General features: G+C 40.1%; 2 protein-coding genes across 2 annotated transcripts; one reads left to right on the forward strand and one right to left on the reverse strand.

Annotated features, from left to right (window-relative positions):
• Positions 1 to 3,214: 3,214 nt before the first annotated feature.
• slc35d2 (solute carrier family 35 member D2) lies at positions 3,215 to 13,691 on the forward strand. Its single transcript, XM_037777257.1, has 12 exons — positions 3,215 to 3,863; positions 5,033 to 5,066; positions 7,576 to 7,662; positions 7,764 to 7,831; positions 7,919 to 7,990; positions 10,481 to 10,549; positions 10,651 to 10,753; positions 11,764 to 11,856; positions 11,966 to 12,033; positions 12,153 to 12,231; positions 12,650 to 12,732; positions 13,387 to 13,691. Exons 1-12 carry the CDS (start codon positions 3,730 to 3,732, stop codon positions 13,514 to 13,516), a joined length of 1,020 nt encoding a protein of 339 aa, XP_037633185.1. The 5' UTR covers positions 3,215 to 3,729; the 3' UTR covers positions 13,517 to 13,691.
• Positions 13,689 to 19,235, reverse strand: znf367 (zinc finger protein 367). Its single transcript, XM_037777258.1, has 5 exons — positions 18,668 to 19,235; positions 17,452 to 17,602; positions 16,958 to 17,077; positions 16,060 to 16,198; positions 13,689 to 15,955 (listed from the first exon to the last, which is right to left on the reverse strand). The coding sequence occupies exons 1-5, from the start codon at positions 18,950 to 18,952 to the stop codon at positions 15,697 to 15,699; spliced, it is 954 nt and encodes a 317-aa protein (XP_037633186.1). The 5' UTR covers positions 18,953 to 19,235; the 3' UTR covers positions 13,689 to 15,696.
• Positions 19,236 to 19,500: the final 265 nt, after the last annotated feature.

Raw genomic sequence — 19,500 nt, forward strand, 5'->3', positions numbered from 1 at the left:
TGTCAATAAATTAATAAAATGTCTATTCTTCTTAAGCACTGTTCTTAATACAGTAATGTGTCAGTTAGATGTTTAGTTTCTGTCTTTAATGTTGTTACTCTTCTATTTATCTTTGTAGATTAAAAGAATGTAGACTGGCCACAATGCTGTGTGATGCACATACGGGCTACTTAGTTTGGATGTTTTTGAAGGTGGTTTTCTGTCACTCTCATCACTGTGGTACATGTATATTAACTTGAGATCATGATGTGACAGAAGCATAAACTGTATCACAGGTTCCGCTTGTATATAGTTTATTGCTAAGATATACGCTTAATCAAAGACAACTGTCCTGCAGAATATTGGTGGAACCTGGCTTTGTTTCACAATCAACCACAACTGGACATAAGTTTGTATTTGTAGACTAAGTTAGACATTAGACAAACTAGTTGGCAGTAAAGCTCAGGTTATACACATGTTCCATCTGTTACTATTAGGTGGGTACACTAGTGTAATGTAACTAAGTACATTTACTTAAATACTGTACTTAAGTATCATTTTGAGGTACTTGTACTTTACTTGAGTATTTCCATTTTATGCTACTTTATACTTATACTCCACTACATTTAGAGGCACATATTGTACTTTTTACTCCACTAAATGTGTTTGACAGCTTTAGTTACTTCACAGATTCTGATAATAATACAAAATATAAAATAAACTAATAAATTATGTTGTTTTATTATGGATTATGCTACCCAGCAGTATATAAAGCAATTAAAACATTACAGTAATGTACGTATCAATAATTATAATCCAGTAATACAATATACATGATTCTGAAATGGGCCATTCTGCATAATGAGTACTTTTACTTTTGATACTTTAAGTAGGCCTATAATTTGATGCTAATACTTTTAGGCTACTATGTATATTATAATATATTATATATATTTATTGATGGATTCATATTTCATTTGTAAATTCTCTTTTTTTTTACTTCTTTTTATTTCCTTTCAACAGGTACAGTCGTACAGCACAATCACGTTTTAACATGACACAACAGGGTCAAGTGTCCTTAGAAGGTAGTCCGTGAGCTTCGGCATCCACGAAATGTCCATACATTGTTCCATTAAGTAGGAATGAGTCATATTTTTTGTCCATATGCCCAGAGAATACATAGATGTACAGGGAGGAGAAATAACTTGTTTAGTTATACTTATATTAGGAGAGAAGAGAAGAGAAGTATAAACAAATAAATAGTGATAATAAATCACAACAAGAAAAATAAATAGATATCAACAGAAATGAATAGAAGACTAAAAAATTAAAATCCCCAGGTTGTTACATATTCATTTAGTTCACATCAATTGTAAATTATTTTTATAATTCTTCTTTTTATTGCCCATTAAAATGTAAAATAATAAATTACTTTGTAATTTAATCCATTTATTTATGAATTAATGAATTAATTTGGAAACAAATTTAACAAAAATAAATTATATCTTATAATAAATAAATTATTGTACAATTAGTTATTAATCAAATAAATGCTTTATTATTATTTCCGTGACTCTTGTGGTCCTCCATAATTTGCAGCCAGGTTCTTTAGTGTAGGTCCTCCCAGAGCCGTCTCTTTCTTTGGCTGTAGGTCCTCCAAGAGACGTCTCTTTCTCTGCGGCTGTAGGTCCTCCAAGAGCCGTCTCTCTCTTCTGCTGTAGGTCCTCCCAGAGCCGTCTCTTTCTTCTGCTGTAGGACCCCCCAGAGCCGTCTCTCTCTCTCTCCGGCTGTAGGACCCCCCAGAGCCGTCTCTCTCTCTCCGGCTGTAGGACCTCCCAGAGCCGTCTCTTTCTTCGGCTGTAGGACCTCCCAGAGCTGTCTCTCTCTCCGGCTGTAGGTCCTCCAAGAGCCGTCTCTTTCTCCGGCTGTAGGACCTCCCAGAGCCGTCTCTCTCTCCGGCTGTAGGACCTCCCAGAGCCGTCTTTCTCTCCGGCTGTAGGACCCCCCAGAGCCGTCTCTCTCTCTCCGGCTGTAGGACCCCCCAGAGCCGTCTCTTTCTCCGGCTGTAGGACCCCCCAGAGCCGTCTCTTTCTCTCCGGCTGTAGGTCCTCCCAGAGCCGTCTCTCTCTCTGCGGCTGTAGGTCCTCCCAGAGCCGTCTCTCTCTCTCCGGCTGTAGGTCCTCCCAGAGCCGTCTCTCTCTCTGCGGCTGTAGGACCTCCCAGAGCCGTCTCTTTCTCTCCGGCTGTAGGACCTCCCAGAGCCGTCTCTCTCTCTCCGGCTGTAGGTCCTCCCAGAGCCGTCTCTCTCTCTGCGGCTGTAGGTCCTCCCAGAGCCGTCTCTCTCTCTGCGGCTGTAGGACCTCCCAGAGCCGTCTCTCTCTCTGCGGCTGTAGGACCTCCCAGAGCCGTCTCTTTCTCTCCGGCTGTAGGACCTCCCAGAGCCGTCTCTCTCTCTCCGGCTGTAGGTCCTCCCAGAGCCGTCTCTCTCTCCGGCTGTAGGACCCCCCAGAGCCGTCTCTCTCTCTCCGGCTGTAGGTCCTCCCAGAGCCGTCTCTCTCTCCGGCTGTAGGACCCCCCAGAGCCGTCTCTCTCTCTCCGGCTGTAGGACCTCCCAGAGCTGTCTCTCTCTCCGGTTGTGGGTCCTCCCACCAGACCAGGGTTAGGAAGGTTCCTAACGGAGTGAAATGACCCGGAAGTACCTCAGTAGCAGCCATGATAAGAGCTGTTCGAATTCACCAAATGTTAAGGAAAAGAGCTTCAATGCTTCCTTTATTATCTCCTTTAGCAGAGGATACACTGAACCATCCAACCAAAGGAAACGAGACAATAACATCCCACAGTTCCTTGCTGCCGCAGCATTTAAAACGACGCACCATTCGGCCGTTCATAATAACAAACGATATGCTGATCTTGCATATTATTCTCATACAGTCATATACAGTAGTAATTTGGATTCATGTTTAATATGAGTGGGCAGTGACAACCATTTCGTTTCACCTTATTTTTAATTAATTATTTATTTTGAACATGTAACAAATACCTCAGTAAAAAACAAAACAAGAATAACTAATAAAATTAACAGAAAACAACCAATTAACAAATAATCAACATAAATACATATTTCATGTCCGAAAAGAAGTTGGAAGAAGTACAGCCTACACTTACAGTATATGGTCCAACCCCTTCTCCATAACTCCAACAATTAACTCAATATTTATCATATATTCCTGTTTATTTCAATTCCAACCTTGGTAATGAAGTGATGTTTTTCACCGGTTGTCCACGTTAGGTCAGATCATCCTTTATTATCTGTTGATGTAAAGTGTTCCAGCAGCAGGAGGACCTGTGGTATCGCTCTTTAACACACCGCAGGTGAAGGAGTCTGTCACTGAAAGACCTATTTAATAACGCACGGGGTAAGCGCGTGTTTTGTAGTCCATTTTCAGAACAATGTAGTTCCACCACGGCAGACCACGTCACTAACATCCGCCGCCGTCGCATCATAATAACGGAGTCTAGTGAAAGTGCAGTCGGATTCTCCTAACACCGCTGTTGTCTTTTCCTGAGTCCTTCTGAATTCTCCTTCTCATCTTTCTTTGACCTCATGACGTTTTCCATCGAGGTCAAGGAAAAGTGGTTAGGAAAAGACTTTAGGACGTAATTATTTGACTTTTCGAACGCAAGCCAGAGTTCCTCCGCCTCAGTGAAACCTTTTTGAAAGTGGAACAGGTGTGTTTCTCTTTCAGGTACATGACGATGTCCGCCACCGCCTGTCAAGAACCCGTCCAACACTCCGGACTGCTCCGGTTCTACTCGGCCGTGTTCTACGCCGGCAGTTCGTTTCTCATCACGGTGGTGAATAAAACCGTGCTGACGAGCTACAGGTAATTACCTAGACCCGGTACCGGGTTAAAGTTATGTTGTCATCGAGTCCTTCATCAGGTGGACAAAGAGGGGTCAGGGTCTGGGTCTGGTCTGGTCTGGGTATCTTTTGGTCAATCGATTTTATTTTCACAAACGGATATTAAATAACAGAAAATGTGTTTCTAATTTGATTTTCGTTTTAAAAACAAAAATAAAACTGAAATACAAGACGTTTCTGTTTTTCTTTATCAGGGTCAAAAAGGGATGAACTCAACTTAAAAAACGGGTAGATTTCAATTTTCTATTTCTAAAAACAAAAAATAAAATCACTAGAAGACAGAAACGAAAAAAACGCCCGTTTTTTTCATATCCTGCGACCGGAAGTTGCCATTAACAAAGTAAGAGCGCGTATGAGGACGGTGCTGTGACATGTCTTCTTCTCTGAGACACACTCTCTTAATGTTTCAAAAAACTACGTACTGATCCATGTCCATCACCTTCAGTCACACAGCAGCACCGTGCTTCTTTTTCTCTCACCGTCCTCATACGCGCTCTTACTTTGTAAATGGCAACTTCCGTTCATCCCTCTTTGACCCTGATAAAGAAAAATATTTCAATATTACTTTTTGTATTTTAAAGCGAAAATCAAATAACCTCTGTTTTGTTCTTTAATATCCGTTTGTGAAAGGAAAATCGAATTTCCAAAAGATACACTGACCAAGAAGCAGTGTGGTAGAAATACTCTTTTTCAAGTCAAATTTAAATGTTTAACTGAAGTGAAAGTAGCTACAAAAGTATTGGCATCAAAACATAGCCTTCTTAAAGTAGCCTAAATGTAAGCCTACTCATTATGTAGAATACTCTTATTAATGTGTTATAATTATTTATACATGTTTATGTCACTGTAATGCTCAATAATTCATTAATTTAACTACTTCAAATACGTTATCTGCTGGGTAGCTTGTGAAAAGTTGTAGCCTATGTTAATCTATAATTTAAATATGAATATGCAACCTAGTAAATGAAGGTATCAGATAACAATTGTACATAATTGTAATTAGTACAGTACTTGAGTAAATGTAGTTACTTTCCACATGTAAATGGAGAAAGCTCACACAAACAGAGGAAGCTTAGAATTACACTGAATTGGTCATTTTGGAATCACACTGTTAAACTGTTTGCGTTGCAGGTTTCCCTCCTACATGTATCTGGGAATCGGCCAGGTAAGTTGTAGAGCTGTGTATTGGCAAGAATCTGGCGATACCATGCGTATCACGATACAGGGGTTACGATTCAATCTATTTTTTTAAAATCTAAATTTAGGAAAACTGTCTAGTAGTAATAATAAAATAAAAAAATAAAATAGTATAAAGAACACACCACCATATGCATAAAATCAGAGTCGAAAAAGTTTACTTTTTTTTATACGATCAGAATAGTGGGATCTGCATTTGTCACAGTCCCTGTAACATCCAACTAGGGCTGCAACTAATGATTATTTTCATAAAGAAAAGACAATGTGCTCAAATGTATTGTTTTCTCCAAAACTCAAAGATATTCAGTTTACTGTCATAGAGGAGGAAAGAAACCAGAAAATATTCACATTTAAAGGGACTCTTTGTAACTTCTTACATGTATAAATCATTCCGGGTCGGTGTCCCATGCACGTTCGCGTGTGGCTACGCTGTTCAGACTCAGACTCCAACACAAACTACACAGAAGCACCAAAACCTCTTGTTTGTATCTAGTGAAGCCCGTCTGTTAAACGCTGTTGGCCACGGTCGGAGGACGCGGGGGAGACGGTGGCTTTGGTCTCCAGGGCCGGAGTCTCTGCTGTACTCTGCTCCTCTGACTGCTTGCCTTCACTCTCACACCGCGCGCATTCTCACTCGCTCTCTTGCTCCACTCTCATGTGCATGCGCGCACACTTCACACTGCAGAAGAGTTAGTTTAGCTCTGAGAATATCTAGTGAATGTTCAGTGGACGTTTGTGCAGAAATAACTGCTGCAGCTCCTCCAGACCAACAGAGGTTTCCCGTGTCTTGTGAAGTGACGGGGCTCCGCAGAGAGAAACGTTATCGTCTCCGACCAAAACTCCGGTGTCTCCCCTGTTCCCTTCGGCCGCGGTCGGGAGGCTGAGGCAGGAAAAGCCAACACTTGGATCAGCATTGATTCATGGAGAGACCTTCGTCTGGTCAGCTAACATTACTGCCAAGCAGCTGAAATATAGAGTGATATTGTGCTTTTAGCTGACGTGTGTCGCCTCACTGTTTTGAGCGATGCCCGTTCATTTCTATGTAGAGCGAGCACAAGCGCGAGTAACAGTACGCTGACTTTGTTTGACTTAACGGCCACAGGTGTCGCCGTTAACCAGACATTTCTGATTCTTATATAGAGTCCCTTTAAGAAGCTTGAATCTGAGAATGTTGACTTAAAAAATTATCAAAATAGTTGGTGATTAATATAGTAGTTGACAACTAATTGATTAAACGTTGCAGCTCTACATCCAACATCATAGCACTACTTTGAGAGAAATAAAGTATTGACTGAGTTCATCTTTTCATGTAAACTATTAATATATATATATATTAGTCATTAAAGTGGCAGTAGGCAGTATATTTTTGGCATCATTGGGCAAAAATTCCATAATAACATTTCAGCATATTGTAATTCAAGTGTTCTGAGAGCTAGACTTCTGCTCCTCCTCATGTCTCTGTTTTCAGACTTTAGAACATCTAACCCATGACAGGAGACTTTGACCAATCACAGGTAATTTCAGAGAGAGAGAGAGCGTTCCTATTGGCTGTGCTCCGGTCATGTGACCGGTAATTGGTGTTCCTTCAAGCCATCTCAACCTGATCTCAACATGGCTGCCGTGTCAAAAACGTTCTCATTTTACAGCTAAATAGTACACTACAAGATGATTCTGAAATGAAATAGGCATTACAGTAACAGAATATTGATTCATATTTGATTAGCGCTGCCTAGTTTGACCGTTTGGTCGGAGTTCACGAGTGATTGACATCCGGCTCTCATAGATGGCAGCTGGACAGCAGACTCCAGATCAGATCTTACTGCTTGTTTTCCTCCAGTCTGTGAAATCTTGCAGATGCCGTTAGGAGCGCCGGAGGACACAGAGGATCATGATTTTTTTCAGATTACCTGTCTCATGCTCTACTGTTACGATATAGTGACCGTTTTATAAAAATATATTTTTTTAATCATATTTGCTCCATTTCTACCCACTGCAGCTTTAACTAAGGACTTGAGACGTGGACCAAATGACCTGAGTCACATGTATCATTTCCTGCAACTAACAAGCACATGCTCTAGGTTACAGTTTCTGATAGGCTACTTGACAGTGATCACAAAACATACGGTTCTTAACCTGTCATGATTGTCTCCTCTTTTCTATTTCTTCCCCTATTTCTCATAATGCCAGCTCTTATAGCGACAGTTTCATAAAAATAACTTTTTTTAATCATATTTGCTCCAATCTCGCCTACTTAAGCTTTAATTCATATAAAATATATATATTAAGAAATGATACAGTATCACAAAACATTATATCACAATATTCAATATTTCCAATATGTTCTTACACCCCTAGTAAGTTGTCCCAGTGTGGATGTTTCTCTCTCTGTGTGTGTGTGTGTGTGTGTGTGTGTGTGTGTGTGTGTGTGTGTGTGTGTCATATGTACACAAATTTCATGGTCACTTTTGTCCTTTCAGATGATCACCACTCTGGTTTTGCTTTCTGCTGCCAAAATGAGAAAAACAGTCCAGTTTCCAGATTTTGACAGAGGTATTCTCTTTAAAGTAAGCATTTCTCATTTTTCATAAACATATTCTTCATCGTTCATCTTTATTTAATTCAATTCTGTTTTCAAAAATATCATACGCCTTTATTTTGCCGCCAGATTTTCCCACTTCCTTTACTGTATCTGGGGAACCATATAACCGGACTGGCAAGCACCAAAAAACTCAGGTTTTACCAGTTTGTCTTTTATTTTAGGCCTGAAGTTTCACAGTGCTCATTCATGTGGTCTTCTCAAGAACATGTTGGCTTTTACAGCTTACCCATGTTTACAGTACTACGGAAATTCACCATATTGATGACAATGATCTTGGAAGTATATCTGCTAAGGTAACACATATCTCTGATTTAAATATTGCTTTTGCAGCTTTGAATTATGACTCAACTGGTCTGAAAGTACTGTACGTTGTGTATATTAGAGTTAGATTTTATTTGTTTACACATATAAAAAGTTGATATTACATAAACAACAACAAATGTGATGAGAGATGCAAAAACAAAACTCAGAGGGGCTTTATCAGGGCGCTGTCCAGTGCATGCCTTAATGAATTATAAGAAGAGAGTAAAATATTACAAAGAATGGTAAAGAGAGAGAGAGAAGAAGGAAAAAAAATAAGATTACACACTAGCATACATCCATGAAGTAGACAAAGTGCTGAAATAGAATTAAGATTCACATTATTATATATTCAATAAAATGTCATTATTAGTAATCAATTTACAGAGATAAGATAAGATAAGATAAGATAAAATAGAACTTTATTAATCCCGAAGGAAATTCTTGTGCCAGAGATTGCTCAAAATTCAATAAAATAAAAAGTACTATTTCTAGCACCAGCGCCTAATAGAATAACAATTAAGTAAGATACATTCAGTAAAATTAGTAAATAAGATAAGTAAAATAAAAAGGTAAAGTAAGCTAAAAACAGAAAAGGAAGTAATACAGACGTGGACAAAATTGTTGGTACCCTTCCGTTAAAGAAAGAAAAACCTACAATGGTCACTGAAATAACTTGAAACTGACAAAAGTAATAATAAATCAAAATTTACTGAAAATGAACTAATGAAAATCAGACATTGCTTTTGAATTGTGGTTCAACAGAATCATTTTAAAAAACAAACTAATGAAACTGGCCTGGACAAAAATGATGGTACCCTTAACTTAATATTTTGTTGCACAACCTTTTGAGGCACTCACTGCAAACAAGCGATTTCTGTAACTCTCAATGAGACTTCTGCACCTGTCGACAGGTATTTCGGCCCACTCTTCGTGAGCAAACTGCTCCAGCTGTCTCAGGTTTGAAGGGTGCCTTCTCAAGACTGCATGTTTCAGCTCCTTCCACAGATGTTCAATAGGATTTAGATCAGGGCTCATAGAAGGCCACTTCAGAATAGTCCAATGTTTTGTTCTTAGCCATTCTTGGGTGTTTTTAGCTGTGTTTTGGGTCATTATCCTGTTTGAGGACCCATGACCTGCAACTGAGACCAAGCTTTCTGACACTGGGCAGCACATTTCGCTCCAGAATGCCTTGATAGTCTTGAGATTTCATTGTACCATGCACAGATTCAAGACACCCTGTGCCAGATGCAGCAAAGCAGCCCCAGAACATAACCGAGCCTCCTCCATGTTTCACATTAGGTACAGTGTTCTTTTCTTTGTATGCTTCATTTTTGCCTCTGTGAACATAGAGCTGATGTGACTTGCCAAAAAGCTCCAGTTTTGTCTCATCTGTCCAAAGGACATTCTCCCAGAAGCTTTGTGGCTTGTCAATATGCATTTTGGCAAATTCCAGTCTCGCTTTTTTATGATTTGCATCCTCCTCAGTCGTCTTCCATTAAGTCCACTTTGGCTCAAACAGCGACGGATGGTGCGATCTGACACTGATGTACCTTGACCTTGGAGTTCACCTCTAATCTCTTTGGAAGTTGTTCTGGGCTCTTTGGTTACCATTCGTATTATCCGTCTCTTCAATTTGTCATCAATTTTCCTCTTGCGGCCACGTCCAGGGAGGTTGGCTACAGTCCCGTGGACCTTCAACTTCTGAATAATATGTGCAACTGTAGTCACAGGAACATCAGGCTGCTTGGAGATGGTCTTATAGCCTTTACCTTTAACATGAAGGTCTATCATTTTCTTTCTAATCTCCTGAGACAACTCTCTCCTTAGCTTTCTGTGGTCCATGTTCAGTGTGGTACACACCATGATACCAAACAGCACAGTGACTACTTTTCACCCTTTAAATAGGCAGACTGACTGATTACAAGTTTGAAGACACCTGTGATGCTAATTACAGGACACACCTTAGTTTAACATGTCCCTATGGTCAAATTATTTTCAATCTTTTCTAGGGGTTCCATCATTTTTGTCCAGGCCAGTTTCATTAGTTTGTTTTTTAAAATGATTCTGTTGAACCACAATTCAAAAGCAATGTCTGATTTTCATTATTTCATTTTCAGTAAATTTTGATTTATTATTACTTTTGTCAGTTTCAAGTTATTTCAGTGACCATTGTGGGTTTTTGTTTCTTTAACGGAATTATTGCACATGATGGACATTAATATTGCACACAATGAACAGTGATATTGCATATGGGAATGGAAAATGTAGTATTGCACATGATGATAATAATAATAATAATAATAATAATAATAATAATAATAACAATAATAATAATCTATAATGAAAACATTTGGGAGATGAAAACAAACCTTTCATGAGGCAGTCTTACATGGAGAGATTAATAATCAGTTTATCAGCTGAGTTAAACAAGAAAGGAGCTTTTGGTTTTGATCTGATTGTTTCAGTGTTCCTTTTTTCAGAAAAACATTCTCCAGACGTCTTGTGTACAGTGTTGTGGCCATAGTCCTCGGTGCCATGGTCGCTGCTAGGTATGGCATTTGAAGGTAAATGAAGTGAATTACAATTGTGTTTATGGATCTCTTAAGAACTGAACCCCTGTGCTTTCCCTCCATGTTTTCCCCTCCTCTAGTTCTGACCTGGCCTTCGACCTGGAAGGCTATACGTTCATCCTGCTCAATGATGCCTTCACTGCTGCCAGCAATGTGTACACCAAGAAGAAACTTGGCACTGAGGTAACATTCCCTGCACATTCTGTACAAATGTAGACTATTTGTAGTGCATTTTACTGGGAGTTTCACAACAGCTGACTGTCTGTGTAGGCGTGGTTAAATGCAGACAAATTTTCAGGTGATAGGAGATTATGTTACTGCACAGTTGTCCTGCCAAAGAAGGAATGGTGTTCAAACTATTTGGATTGCTTCCGTACATCTAAGATCTTTGCTGGGAAACAATGGGTTTGGACCGATTATATTTCGTCAACAGATAAACATTGATATTCTATATATGGTATAGAATCAAAGATGACAAAAGATTAGATTTTCAACTTCAGCATTGTAGGGTGTGAACAAAGGTAATGGCTTTGGTTTTGTTAATCCACCCATTAAGCAAACAGGATACAGAGCCCTGTTCAGAGAAAAGGTTTAGTGAGAACTTAAAGGTCCCATATTGTAAAAATTTAGATTTTCGTGTCTTTTATATTATAAAGCAGGTTTAAGTGATATATAAATACTGTGAAAGTATCAAAACGCTCAATATACGGAGAAATACAAACAGCCCGTATTCAGAAATTGTGCGTTTGAAACAAGCCGTTAGGATTTCTGTCCATTTGTGATGTCACAAATTTACAATATTTAGCCAATTACACGGTTTTAAACATAAACATTCTAAATGTGTCACCGTTTATTTTCTAGAGTATGTAAATAACATCAACTGACAGGAAGTAAACATGGACCCAAACTGTTGCCTAGCAACGCAATTCCGTTGCAATTCCATTGAAATGCACTAAAACGGAGTGTTTCAGACACTGGGTCAATACAGGTATATTCAGGCAGACAGTATGAGGAAAATATATATTTTTTAAACATTACAGCATCTAAACATGTTCTAGTAGAAACCCAAAATAAAGGTATGAACCTGAAAATGAGCACGATATGGGATATTTGACATGCAGTAAAAATAACTGTTTTTAGGTTTGCTGTTTGTTACACAAGCAAGTGTCTAATACTTTCCTCTTTTTTGTCAGGGCCTTGGGAAGTATGGTGTCTTATTTTACAATGCACTAATCATTGTCATCCCCACTCTCTTGGCAAGTGCATTTACTGGAGATTTACACAAGGTACATACAGGAACTGATTTGCTGTGATCCAGTGTGTTCTTTCTGGGTGTTTGTGCCCAAAACTGTATGCTTTTTCCTGCCTTACCAACTTGTATGTTTTGATCCACAGGCAGTCACATTTGAGGACTGGGTTGAAGCCACTTTTATTTTCTGTTTCCTTATGTCCTGCTTTATGGGGTATGTCACTAGAATTCAGTTCTACTGAACTGCTTAATTACTGTGATTCCTTTGTAACAAAAGATCATCCTTCCATAGCGCTTCCATTACCTCCTCTGATGCTCAGTTGTGTTTTTCAGATTTGTGCTGATGTATTCCATCGTCCTGTGCAGCTATTACAACTCAGCACTTACTACAACAGTAGTGGGGGCAATAAAGGTAAGAACACGCTGATAAGAACGCACTGATAAGAACACTATTTTTAGACCAGAAAGCACAGGAAATACATTCCTCTGCTAAGGTTGCCCAACCCACCCAATTCATTATGTTCATTTTGAACCTGTATGTGGATCTGGATTCCACATCAGACTACACATAGTAAACAATCATAAAACAGTTGTTCATGTTCAAAATGGCCAATCTTGCAATGCTGAGAATTCTGTCTCTAAATCTGCACCAAAAACGAGTTGGTTGTTGTTTAGCCGATCGTGAGATGTTCTGCTGAGTAACAGAAAGAAAACCATACAGATCTGAAAACAACTTCCCTGGTGGAAGGGAACTATGTGTCTAATTTTTCTGTCCAACTTCTGCAGACAAGATCATCACTAACTTGCATAAATATTGACCTTTTCTTCAGAATGTGGCAGTAGCCTATATTGGCATCTTTGTGGGTGGAGACTACCTGTTCTCCTGGACCAACTTTCTAGGCCTCAGCATTTGGTAAGAGTTTATATTTTCCATTCCAGTTTGTTTTTTATTCAGTTGTTTTTAGAATTGCTCCTCCCGATTAGAATAAATTACCTTAAATATGTCTTCTCTGTCATCATTTTGTTTATTTTGAAGTATTTCGTTTTTTTCATCTTAAAACAGACAGCCAGTGTTTTCAGTAAGGTCATGTTTCCCCTCTCAATACAGGGATTGATTATTGTTCCTTTGTGTCTAGTGACGCTTTACTATTTTTCTTTTCTATCTTAATATTTTTATTTGTATTTTTATACCCCCACTTCTATATAGCGCTCTGCGTGTCCGTCCTTCCGTCCGTCCATCCGTTCGTGTGTCACACTTTAGTTTCCAGAGCAGAATTCGAAAAAACTATTTAACTGAGGAACTTCAAATTTCTTGTTTTATAAGCAGCATTGTGAGATTAAATTCCAATCCAGAGCGAAGCGAGGATGTACAAACTCAGACATTTCCACATAGATAAGATTAGTTATTGTGTTATCAACAAGTGAAAGTCAAAAAGGCCTGTTGTTTTTGTTATAACAGGCATCTATGAACTACAGTAGAGCTTATCTTCATGGTACGCACATTGTTAGTCACTCTGAGTAACCGCTGAGGCCTTACAAATCATTGCTTGTATCTTTTGCTTTGCAGTATGTCAGGTGGACTAGTGTACTCATATTTCACCTTTAACCACAAATCATCTGGAAATAATGCAGAAGGAGTGCAAGAGCTGAGGGTTCACATCACAGAAGATTCAACAGGGAAGTGCTCTGCAAACTAAATGGACAATATTTGAGCTTTCACCACTGGGGGGTGTTGTTCTGCTCCATAATGGAACATCATATTGCTTCTAAACCTTTATTTTTATGTTCATTTAAAATCAATGCTATCTATTTAATTACTATTTATAACTAAATCATGATAATAAATTGACAAGAAGTTGAAATTCTGGGTCAGGTTCAGTGAATGTTTATTGAAAACCAACAATTCTATAACAGTGTGGACAGCCTGTCAGAGAAGTCTTACCTTTTAAAATGTGTAATAAAATGTCTACCAAGCAAGCACTCTATAAATGTCACAAACATGAGAACTGTTGGAGGATGTTAGCAGAGGGGAAAACTGAAACTAAAATTCAACTTCAAAGCTCTCTGTAAATTGTACACGCTCAATATTCTAACAAACACAATGTGTATATATATTAAATGCCATCTTCTCAAACCACAAAATAGACTAAGGGTTAGAAATGCTTCAAAATATACTATAATTGGGTACAAATAAATCATTTGGTGTTTTGATTATCAACTATTCACTTGCCTTCCAGTTTCACCGTAAATCCTCAAATCAAACAGATTAAAACTTCATAGCTAGAGTGACAGGTTGTTGGTGCGGGTTTCCCTAAACAACCAGAGACAGGGCAGTTATGAGAGGCTTCATACAGTGTTGAAGGATGTAGTGTTGCTAAAAAAAAATTATAAAAAATAAAAACACCCAGCACTACAAAAATCAGTTCATCAAAAACAAGTGCCATTTTGTTGGACACGTACGACAAATCTAATCTTCAGTGCATTGCAAGCTTAATCCAAGACTTAATAGAGGTGTTAAGTGCTAAATAGAAAATCAATGGGGGTTGTCTAAATTTACGTGACATATCATAAATGGATTTCATTTTTACATTTTAGAACTTGGCAGATTTTTGCTGGTGCCAGAATATTCCCCTTCACATGTGAAAAGATTCCAGGGATATCAAAGTTGAACAAAATGTTAGCCATAAAAAAAAAAAGATATATTGTGAAATAAATATCATAATTTAATCTTTTGAAATGAGATGACATAGATGCACCACACACTACTACTTTTCTATGCCCGTTATCATAACTGGTCAGCTACCTTTTAATATAAAAGGTGGCCGACATCATCCATTGTAATATATCTCCCGTCTGGTTGGAAAACAGCTTCAGGTCTGCAGGTTTCTTGTATCTCTGAGGAAAATGGCTGTTAAAATGGAAATATGGTATGTCAGAAAAGGCACTCTGGACCTTTAAATATTGTAGATTACTTAACTAAATCTGTAAAACAGTACAGTCGGCTCAAGGTGAACTTTTCCTGTGCGCCTCTGGTAATGTCATACGGATACTATTATGTGTATGACAAAGTGGTGAAGCTGTCAAAGTTTGGATTTTGTGAATAGCTTGAGCCTAACCAGACCTCTGGATTAGGCTTGCAATGATCACCTCTCATTCGCATACTTGTTTAGTCTCCTTCAGTCTACCTACACACTCTTCTTGGAGCGTGCCGTAGAGGTGAAACTTCAACTATCTGAACGTTTCTCAGTCCATTTCTACCACCACTGCTGTCGTTGTCATGGCGGTGAAATTGTGCTTTACAATGCTGGAGATGAAACCTGGGAGCATGATGAGAGGCCATCTGACAGTTGGAATGCAACTTAACATTTCCTATGTTTGACCACACCCTGTATCACTCTGTCCATCTGAGCTTGATCCACATATACATATCAGTCATTCACACTCTGTTACACTCACAATACACTCAACAAAAACTCGTTACCATCAAAGTGCAAACAAAACAAAATTAAACCATAATAGGTACTCTTTCTCTGCCTTTAGAAGACAGGAGAAAGAAAGACATTCTTCATATAGTCAAATCTACAATTATAGCAGCCTAAAAGGATAAAATGGAAGCTGAATAAGGTGCTTTAGCTTGTGCCTTCCAGGTGCTGAGTGTGAGGGGGAGTAGATGAGGCTGTGCACAACACTGATCTCAGGCCAGTTCAGCTCTTTCTCAAAGTCTGATTTCACAACTTTATAGAATAAACTAAACTCGTCGTTGATCTGCATTTATGAGCACGTTCTAGCTACATCACATACTGCAGGAAGGCGGGGTTGGGAATGGAGGTTTGAGGGACGGGGAATGGGAGTCCAAGACCAGGAAGTATGTGGGTGTTCAGGCAGACAGGTTGTTTGCCAGCTCAATGAGTGCCAGAGCACCGTGGAGACGCTCTCGCTGCTCCTGGAGGCGGCGCTTGGCGGCTCCTCCCTGGCTGCCCTTCTCTTCCTCCGCTGTCTCTTCCTCTTCCTCGTTCTCTTCATCGGACTGGAGATACTCCATGGGATCCTGCTGCTCCTGGTCCTCTGCTCTGGCCTTGCCCTGTGGCTTCCCCTTGGTGGTTGTGGGGGCACGCTGCTCACGGGTTTGCCAGTACCTGCAAGGACAGAGAAGAGTATATTAACATACAAAGTAAGCAGAGAATGCACAATAGAAGTTGTGCTTTATAAAGCAGTTCACCAGTCCTGTGTGTTCACTCACTTTGCCAGCCACTCTGCCACGGCCTTGTTGTCCACAGACTGAGCCTTCCCCTGGCCCTCCTTTGGTTCCTCTCTCTTCAGGCGGGAGAAAGGATGCTTGGGACAGTGACGGTTGGCGTGTGTGAACCGATTGCCACATCCTGCAGAGAGAGCAACAGGTATGAATAAATGCATTTTACAATAGCTAAGATGTGTAACGCATGACGGAAAAAAATAATTATTAATTATTAAGTAAAGTAATAATTGTGAATAAATCTTACTGTTGTTGTTGTTGTTATTAACCAGAAAATTCAGGTAGTGATTAGTGTTGAACAATTTTGAAAAAATATCTAATTGTGACTATTTGGACTGATATTGCAATTGCGATATGATTTGCGATATCAGAGGAAATGATACATTTTTCCACAATTATTTTCATTTTAATTGAAAAACATATTTAAATGATAATGGTGTGATTTTTTGTAGGGATCTGTACCATACAAAGATGTTTTTTTTTAAGTCTGTAATATGATGTGCAGGTCAGGACATCTCTGCAACACTACCATATCTAATTTAACACACATTGCGCCTCCTGCGATTTGAAAATTGCTATAGGGCATATTGCAATTTCGATTAATTGTGCAGCCCTAGGAGTGATGGTCATTTTATTCATATTATATTACAGCAGGCAGTTACACTGTAAGTTTTGCGTTTATCAGGTACTTTCCAAATGCTTCAAATATTGAACTCAGCCAGTTAAAAGCTCCGGTCAGTCACATTAACTGAGCCATATTTCATGCCATTGGAAAGTACCTAAAAGTATCTAAAGTGAAAGGTCATTTGTTGTTTGGCAGATTACTATAATAATTCATTAAGCTCGATGGCATGGTCTTTTCTAAAAATCCACATTTCAACCCCACCTTTCTCCGAGCAGACGAAGGGTTTTTCCCCAGTGTGCAGCCGCTGGTGCGTCTTCAGCTGACCACTCTGGACAAACGCCTTCCCACAATTTGGGTAGTCACACAGGTAGGGCCTCTCTCCTGGGGGCGGGGGAATGGGGATATTGTTCAAGCAGCAGTATAGTCTGTATAGTATAGTATTTGATTTACAGGTCAGTCATTACTCCACAGTGCTGCTTATATGATACACAAATACAGTGCACTACCTTCAAATGAGAGCCTGAAAGTTCAGAATAGGCACTGAGAGGTCAGTTGTTTTCTGCTTTCACAGACCAAGCACAGCTGTGCCCATTCATGTTCCAGCATGTTAGTGTCACATCTGGTTAGACAGGTGTTTACATGACCTTCCCTGCTTCTAATAGTGTAAGACATGGTATTATGGAACACAGTACGTCCACCTTTTCTCAAGGCACCTGTCTTTTTGACAATAAGCCTTATAATGTTGTTTGTCTCACCTGTGTGTGTCCTCTTGTGAGCCTGAAGAGACTTCTCTCTGGGAAACACTCGGTTGCAGATGTTACAGCGAATACGGCTGGACGAAGTCTCCCCCTCGCTTATGAGCTCCCGGACAGTGTCAGCCCGTGGACGCCCTCTGCGGATGCCATCCTGACAGCAAGAATACACAGAATTGTGACACCATAAGTATTTATTATAGAACCTAAATACCATAAGTATTTATTATAGCACTTAAATACCATAAGGACTTATTATAGCACTTAAATACCATAAGGACTTATTATAGCACCTAAATACCATAAGTATTTATTATAGCACTTACATACCAGAAGGACTTATTTTCTTTTTGGAACAGCAGCCATAAGCAGATGCAGAGCATAATTTGGCAGATTGAGTACAAAATATTTATATTCATACTTTTGTGATTGAATACAGCCTACTCATGTTCATAACACTTATTACACATATGCATCTGTAGTTGTTACAATGAAGAAATATTCAGTACACAGTAGTTATACGAGCGTTTTGTATTTCGTACAATGCAACATCAGATCAATCATCATTTCCTGAGCTGAGCTGAGCTCACGTGTTACATTGTAGCAGGACGCACGTTTGTCCATTACAATTCATTCACATCCGGTTACAGTTTTGGCGCGCGACTAGACGTCATGTATGAGCAGCTGCTCCAGAATCAGGAAGTAACCCTGGGTTTAAAATCCACCATGGCACACCCTAATGCGCGGGCGAATTTTTTAAATGACTCTCAACCCCCCAACCCGCCCGTCAACCAGCCCCTCAACCAGCCCCTCAGACCGGGCCATATCATGGAACCGTTTAACCAGATATGAATACTTATTTACATGGAAACTGTATTCATGTTCTACAACGACTCAACATGTCAACAGCATCATGCACGCACTATTCCCCCCCTCAGCTGCTGTTATTATATATCAGTAGTTCTATGACTATATGTATTCACTATAGCTGCTGTTATTATATATCAGTAGTTCTATCACTATATGTATATTGTCTCTAGCTGCTGTTATTATATATCAGTAGTTCTAATACTATATATGTGTATTGCCTCCAGCTGCAGTATGCCAGTGTAGTCAGCAGCCAGTACCAGTGTGTGGACCAGTGTGTGGACCGTGATGTGTCCTCCTCCCTCTGCAGGCTTCCTCAGTAACATCCCGGGTTAGAATAAGCTGAACTCACCCTCATCTGGTCACCTGAAGGGTCCGTGTCCGTGTCGGCCTCCCTGGCAGTCTGGGTCCCGGTAGGAGACGAAGCCCCGCTCAGTGATCCCGGGCTCAGGGTCACGTTGTGGGCATTCTCCCCCCACTTCCACGGGTAGACCATGAAGTCGCTGAACCCGGGACTGGTGGGCGTCAGGGCCTCCGCTGTCCTCGGTTTGATCGGTGTGGTCTTGATAACGGACACCAGCACTCTCTTAGGAGAGTCGTTGCAGAAGACAACGTGCGGGTGTTTGTTCTCGGCCATCGTGTGGAGGTGAAACTCCGGCAGAAGCAACCAGAAACTGTAACAGTTTACACTCTAATGGTTATTTAACACAATGAATGAGTAGAAGTCATCAAGAGCGCGCCTTTTCAGTCCGGGGTGAATATGTGCTTCATCTCCAGAGAGGAAGAGAAAAAGCTCGGCTCCGCTGTTCGCTACAAAGTCTCTGCAGATAGATGATATATGGATACAGTTCGATGTGAAGATGATGGGAAGTTTCCTTCTGGTCGCGCTCGCAGCTGCTCGTCTGAACTGACCTGTGTGCGCCCACAGGAGCGTTGTCCCGCGTTGCAAAATCGCGCCGAGCAGTTGACTGACCAATCAGCTGCAGGGATCCGATCCCACATGTCAAAAGCAACCAATGGCATCAGCCCTATGGAGCCACATAGCGAGCCCGCGGACCAATAGGAAGAACAGAGCGCGCTGTGTGCAAGGATTGGTCGAGACGTTTTTATCCAATGAGATTTAAACACTCGACGCGCGCTCTTGCACGTTAACGTCAAGACTGGCCAATGAAGAAGAGCAGCGCT

Source organism: Sebastes umbrosus, chromosome 8 (assembly GCF_015220745.1).
Source record: "Sebastes umbrosus isolate fSebUmb1 chromosome 8, fSebUmb1.pri, whole genome shotgun sequence".
Taxonomy (NCBI): domain Eukaryota; kingdom Metazoa; phylum Chordata; class Actinopteri; order Perciformes; family Sebastidae; genus Sebastes; species Sebastes umbrosus.

Bases quoted from the DNA above. Each gene is read 5' to 3' on its own strand.
- slc35d2 (XM_037777257.1), top strand. From the start codon at position 3,730: ATGACGATGTCCGCCACCGCCTGTCAAGAACCCGTCCAACACTCCGGA. The intron at 3,864-5,032 runs GTAATTACCTAG...TTTGCGTTGCAG, and splicing joins ACCGTGCTGACGAGCTACAG to GTTTCCCTCCTACATGTATC. The intron at 10,754-11,763 runs GTAACATTCCCT...CTTTTTTGTCAG, and splicing joins AGAAGAAACTTGGCACTGAG to GGCCTTGGGAAGTATGGTGT.
- znf367 (XM_037777258.1), bottom strand. From the start codon at position 18,952: ATGGCCGAGAACAAACACCCGCACGTTGTCTTCTGCAACGACTCTCCT. The intron at 16,199-16,957 runs GTGGGGTTGAAA...CTCTCTCTGCAG, and splicing joins CTTCGTCTGCTCGGAGAAAG to GATGTGGCAATCGGTTCACA. The intron at 15,956-16,059 runs GTGAGTGAACAC...CTGTCCTTGCAG, and splicing joins GTGGCAGAGTGGCTGGCAAA to GTACTGGCAAACCCGTGAGC.